At 43.6% G+C, this 6,126-nt stretch overlaps 1 protein-coding gene across 1 annotated transcript; it reads left to right on the top strand.

Moving 5' to 3' along the window:
• Positions 1–3,193: 3,193 nt before the first annotated feature.
• Positions 3,194–5,638, top strand: LOC114912470 (cyclin-dependent kinase 6-like; the record flags this gene model as incomplete). Its single annotated transcript, XM_029259454.1, has 5 exons — positions 3,194–3,821; positions 4,476–4,608; positions 5,008–5,175; positions 5,382–5,491; positions 5,587–5,638. Coding segments are annotated over exons 1-5 (678 nt in total), but the record flags the coding sequence as incomplete, so codon positions are not given.
• Between the last annotated feature and the right edge of the window lie 488 nt (positions 5,639–6,126).

Genomic DNA, 6,126 nt, shown 5'->3' with positions numbered 1-6,126 from the left:
GGTGAACCAAGCCCGGAGTACCTTTGGCAACTGCAGCAACTGCAACCCTGCACACTTTCACAAGGTGCCATCTGACAGAGGCGGGGGGCGGCAGAAGTGGGCATACGACATACAGTGTCACGGGTGCCCCCTGGCCCCAGGAGATCAAGTGTGGGTCTACAACCCCCGGAGGAAACGCAGGCTTTGCCCTAAGTTCATGGACAGCTGAGTAGGTCCCAGCGTCATCTTAGACCACCTTTGTCAGATCTTTGTCGAGCCCCAGAAGAACTCGAGTTCCTCTTCTCTCGACCAAGGCCTTATACAAGGCCCTGTGCTTAAGGAGGGTCTCTGCCTCGACCCCGGTCTTACTCCACTTTACAGCATGGCTGTAATGAGCGGTCCATGTCGCGGCATTTGGCCTGGTGTTGGACCAGGACTTCATCAACTTGCATCGGAAGGGCCAACCAAAGACGCACAAAGTACTGGTGGGGATGCTGGATCGGAGCTGCCAGTCGGTTAAATAACTGGGAGAAGTAGAGACAATCCAGCTTAATGGGAATATCAAACACATCCCTCCCTCCCTCTTCCTTTGGAAGATGCATGACCTCCCTCCTCACGTACTCATCTCTGCCCCCCCCAGACAAGGTTGAAAATGTCCTTTGTAAGGGCTTTCTGTATTGTGCGAGGCAAGGGGTACATCTGCACAAGGTAGAGCAACGTGGAGAGGATGTCCACCTTCAGCACAAATGTTTTCCCTATTAAGGAGAGGCACATTGTTCTCCACAAACCCATTTTCCATCTGGCTTTAGTCAAACGTTTTAATCTGAGAAAGGGAAAAAAAAATATATGGAGAAAGAGAGGCACAGCACCTTGTAGCATTGACCCAGCTCTTTGACTCAAGCTCAGTGTGTGTGGATTTTGCATGTTCTCCCCATATTCCTTTGAGTTTTCTCTGCTTTCCTCCATCACTCCAAGGATGTGTTTCAGCTCAACTGATGTCTCTACATTGCCCTACATGTGTGTGATTGCCTTGTGATGGACTGCTGTCCCATCCAGGGTGGAGATGGTCCACTTCTGTCCATTTTAAAGAATATGATTCTGCACGCTGTAGCCTACTGTTGTGCGCTCAGTGTGTGAGGAGCAGTCATTTGCCACCTCGGCTGGCATGACGGTGTGTCCTTACTCTTCAGGCACCACGGAGCCCCTGCATGAAGGTAATGAATTTGCAGAAGGTTACAGTCCATACATTTGGATGGAGACAACAATGACAGCACCTGGCTGTAATTCATGTATAATAATTAAAGGCGCCAATGCCGAAGCAGCCTTACGTGCGTGATGCATATAACTCATGTAAGTGTGTGGAGCTTTGCGCACACTGACACAGTGCACATTTTTTATTTGCGCTGTTAATTTATTTCTTTAATTTCTTTATTATTTTTTTCTTCATTATTCCTCGCGGAGCGGGAGCGTACGGCCACATGAGCTTGCACCACGTGTGTGCACCCCACATTCATAAACGATGTCATTCGATGGCTTGACCTTCGTTGGAAAGAAAGTGAGCGCAGCACAAGTGACACGAATTAAACGTGAGTAGAAAAATGCAGCATACAGTCAAACTGGGCCAAGAGACAGCTACTTTACCACTGGTTATTGCACTTGTACTACTACTTTAGTTCGCTTTTATTGCCCATTCATATACGAGAAGTACTTTACAAATGAAACGCAATTACTGCAGAGGTCTCTGCAGCGCTTCCAGAACTTTCTGACACACAGTTTTACCGGGTCAAGTGGGGTCAAATAAGCGCACTGGCCTGGGAGCGTGTGATAAATAATAATATATTTGCATTTATTGAAAGTCAAGTTTCACTTGTCCTATACACACTATCCTAGTACGACGTGCAGTGAAATGTTTTTTTCTGACTGTCCGTAATACAGACTAATAACACACACACTTTCTGAACCGCTTGTCCCATGTGGCGTCGCGGGGAACCGGAGCCTAACCCGGCAACTCAGGGCATAGGGCAGCGGGGGAGGGGACACACCCAGGACAGGACGCCAGTCCGTCGCAAGGCACCCCAAGCGGGACTCGAACCCCAGACCTACTGAAGAACAGGACCCAGTCCAGCCCACTGCACCACCAGGCCCCTAGTATAACATAAATAAAGTAGGATAAAAGTATAATAGTAAAATAAAAATATAGTGATCTAAAAATGTGGAATAATAAAAATGTATTATAAATATACTGTAATAGGACCAAGGGGAGCTTAAATAGCTCTGTGTAAATAGTTATTACTACTGTTCATGTCTGTACATAGTGTGGTATTCTGTTATGATTGGTTGTCTTATCGTTTAAGTGCAGTTTGCCACAAGAGGGATTCTGGGGGGTTTTAGAGGTGGCACCTCAACCGTCGGGGGTGGCAGGGGGCCTGGGAGTGATTTAGGGGGACTCTTCAGTGTTAAGTGGTACTGTTTGTGGTGTCTTTGTTAAAACTACTCAAAAGATGTGAAGTTGGGGGACAGTCGTTTTAAGTATGTTGGTGTGGGGAAGACATGGGTCAGTTATATTTTTTGAAGCCAGAAAGGGGATTGTTATGGGAAAGACTTTGTCTTGACAATGTATTTTATGTAATGGTTGCTTAGTGATTTTGTTGACCAACTGTAGGAAAATAGTGTTGGGTTTGTTTGATTGTGGATTTTTAATGTATTGTTTTGGTTGTGTGTATTATTATTATTGATAACTTTATTAAATAAAGTTTGGAAAAAAAAGACATGAAGTTTTATACTGCAACTTAGAAGTGTTTTATGTGTTTTGAAGGATTCATGTGACATGATGACTTGGGTTGAGCTGGTATTGGGGGACAGTCCTTTCGTGGGTATGTTTGTATGGGGAAGACATAGGTCAGTTATATTTTTTGAAACCAGAAAGGGGGATTGTTATGGGAAAGACTTTGTCACTGTCTTGATAATGTATTTTATGTAATGGCTATTTAGTAAGTTTTGTTGACCAACTGTAGGAAAAATGGTTTTGGGTTCGTTTGACTGTGGATTTTTTGATGTTTGTTTTTGGTTGTGTATTTTATTGATCACTTTATTAAATAAGGTTTAATTAAAAAAAAAAAAAAAAACATGACTTCATCTAGATGTTTGACTGCTAGGCAATATTAAGTCTTATTTATCCTATGTTATAGTTCCCAGGTGCTGCCTTGCCATCAAAACATGCAGTAAATTTGTCATTTTAGTACTCTACAGCTGTTTCAGAACAAAAGATAGCAAATGCTGACCAGTTTTGACTCTTCCCGGTTGTTTTTCTTGGGTTAGCCTCAGTCTGTTTACCAGTGGTAATTTTTTTGTCAGGCTGAGATGTTTAAAATTGAGTGGAAAACCTAGGTAGTTTGTATTAAAATATTAATGTGTGCAGCCCTGATTGCATATTTGTTAAACTGTTGAACTTCAGGTTCAAGTACAGTCACTGGTGCAATCTTGGGAACAAGTTGAGAATTTAATTAATTTAACAGGAGCTTTTCTTCACAGCAACATACCTCTTACAAAAAGTACAATTTGTGCACTCAGTAATGTGGAGTAATACTAATGTGCTTGTGACCCCATGCCGAGGTGTAAGGGTACAACATGGAGGCCGGCTGCTACGAGGTCCTGGCTGCTGTGGGTGAGGGCGCCTCCGGACGCGTGTTCAAGGCACGCGAGACTGGCGGCTGCCAGCGCCGCGTGGCCCTCAAGAAGGTCAGGGTCCTCGAGCAGATGGAGGAAGGCGTGCCTGCCTTCGTGATCCGCGAGGTGGGACTGCTGCGCAAGTTGGAGGCCTTCAACCACCCCAACGTGGTCAAGTAAATCGAAAAACCCTCCTCATAGATGTTTTTATTGTCATGTTTATTGTTAATAATAATAATAATAATAATAAGAAGAAGAAGAAGAAGAATAAGAATATAAATAATTTTCACTATTTATCATTTAACTTCTGCTCTGTGTGATTTACAATGTTGAATAATCCAACTTGATTCATTTACACAGCTAGGAATTCTTGGTTCATTCAGGGTAGGTACCTTGGTCGAGCCTATTAAAGCAGGAGAATTGATTCGGACCTGGGACCTTAGCATTGCAGGGAAACAGCCCTAGCAATTACATGACCTGCTCACCACACATTACCATTTTCTGGGTTATATTTGCAGGTTATGTGAACCCTGTAGGTTGTTTGTTCAAGCCCCACTTGGTGCTATTGCTGCAGTACTCTTGATCAAAGTATTTACTCTGAACTGACCTGCAAAAATACATAAGTGCTGTATCAGTGTATACATATTACAAGTCATTATGGATAATATTATAGTACAGTATAGTAATAATACAGCAAAGTATTACTGCCCTGTTTCTGGACAGTTAAAACCAGCTGTTGATCTCTGAGTGTAAGTAGAACTCTTTTCTATTTGTTTATTCAGGGTAAGGCTGAGTTCTAAATTTATTAATTCATTTTACTTGTTTTCTAGGTTATTAGATGTTTCAGTTGAAGTCCAAAATCAGACCTCAGAGATGACTTTAGTGTTTGAATATGTTGATCAAGATTTGTGTGCATTTCTTGCCTCGGTAGCAGAGACTGGTCTCAGCAGGTGGAAAATTAAGGTGAGATGTCCTTTTTGTCATAGTCCATGCAATATCAACTGTTAAACCTTTGATCCACAATAGTTTATGTCATTAATGTAGTTACCCATGTAATTTTCTGAAAACCATTATGTTATGTGAATTCAGTCTCAGGTATGTTAATACTGTTGTATTTCTTCATTTAGCTGATGCTTTTCTCCAAAGTGACTGAGGTTTTCATACTAAGCTACTCATTTACTCATTTATACACATTTCATTTTTAAAAACAAAAAAGCTTACACACTCATGCACCTACATGGTTATGATTTGATTTACTGCACAGGTTTGGATCAGCCTGTCAGTTGGTACAGGTGTCCCTTCAGTTTCCTCCTTTCTGTAAAAGAAAAAGGTGTCCCCATGCATCCCCTCCTGTCCTCGCAGGACATAATGTTACAGCTGCTGCGAGGCCTCGACTTCCTTCACACCAACATGCTGGTGCACCGAGACCTGAAGCCGCAAAATGTGCTGGTCAGCAGCCACGGTGAGATCAAGATTGCGGATTTTGGTCTGGCGCGGATCTACAGCCACCACATGGCTCTCACGCCCATCGTAAGTCTGCACTGACTGGATCCTGACATGCTAGTGTTTTAACCCTAACAATTTGTACAAGTGAATATGTCACTGGACAGAAACTAAACTAAGTATTCTGCCTCCTAAACCCATCACCCTGTAATAAATTCATAACAAAGTCCTGTGGTCTTATGCAGCCTGACACATTCTTTGCTGTTCTCTAGATGATGACATCACTTCCTCAGGTGGTGACCCTGTGGTACAGAGCTCCGGAGGTCCTGCTACACTCCGGCTACATGTCCTCCGTGGACATGTGGAGCACTGGCTGCATCTTCGCTGAGCTCTTCCTCCTCAGGTAGGGAGAGCACAGTAAACCACTGTACACCCCCCGCTGCATCACGGAGACACGCTTGCGTGTAACACACATCTGGCTGCACTTCTTTTTGGCAGACCCTTGTTTTGCGGCTATTCTGACATACAGCAGCTCCAGAAAATCATAAAGTCACTACATGTCCTCTTTAATAGTGAGATGGTTTCATGGTCAGCGATGCTTTGTAGCTTTGCAGGCTGGGGGTATCAATGCTGACAGAGTAACTTAGGGTTAAATTGGGTTAAGGTTAAGAGTCACATTGCGTTAAGGTTAGAGTCAAATTAGGTGTTCCCAGATAGCTCGAGTGTGTAACTCCTCCTTGTTGGTCCTCAGTGTGATTGGCCTGCCTGCACAGGAGGACTGGCCTACCGAGAGCCCCATCCCGTACCCTGCCAACTGGAAGAGTGGTAATACCTTAAATCAGCTGCTGCCGAACTTGCACCAGGAAGAGAGGGACTTGCTCTTGGTAAGTTTTAATGGGTGCGAGTCTTGCAATAGTGTGTAAAGTAGGAGATGGAAGTATTTTTTTTTTGGAAATCGGAGCAATGGTCTTCCTATTAGTGAATTGGTCACTGATTGACGGTACTTTGGGATTGGCATATCCGCATCTACACTCCTTG

Source organism: Scleropages formosus, chromosome 17 (assembly GCF_900964775.1).
Source record: "Scleropages formosus chromosome 17, fSclFor1.1, whole genome shotgun sequence".
Classification (NCBI taxonomy): Eukaryota; Metazoa; Chordata; class Actinopteri; order Osteoglossiformes; family Osteoglossidae; genus Scleropages; species Scleropages formosus.
Note: the sequence above shows the minus strand (reverse complement) of the source record. Positions and strands in the feature narration are given on the sequence as shown.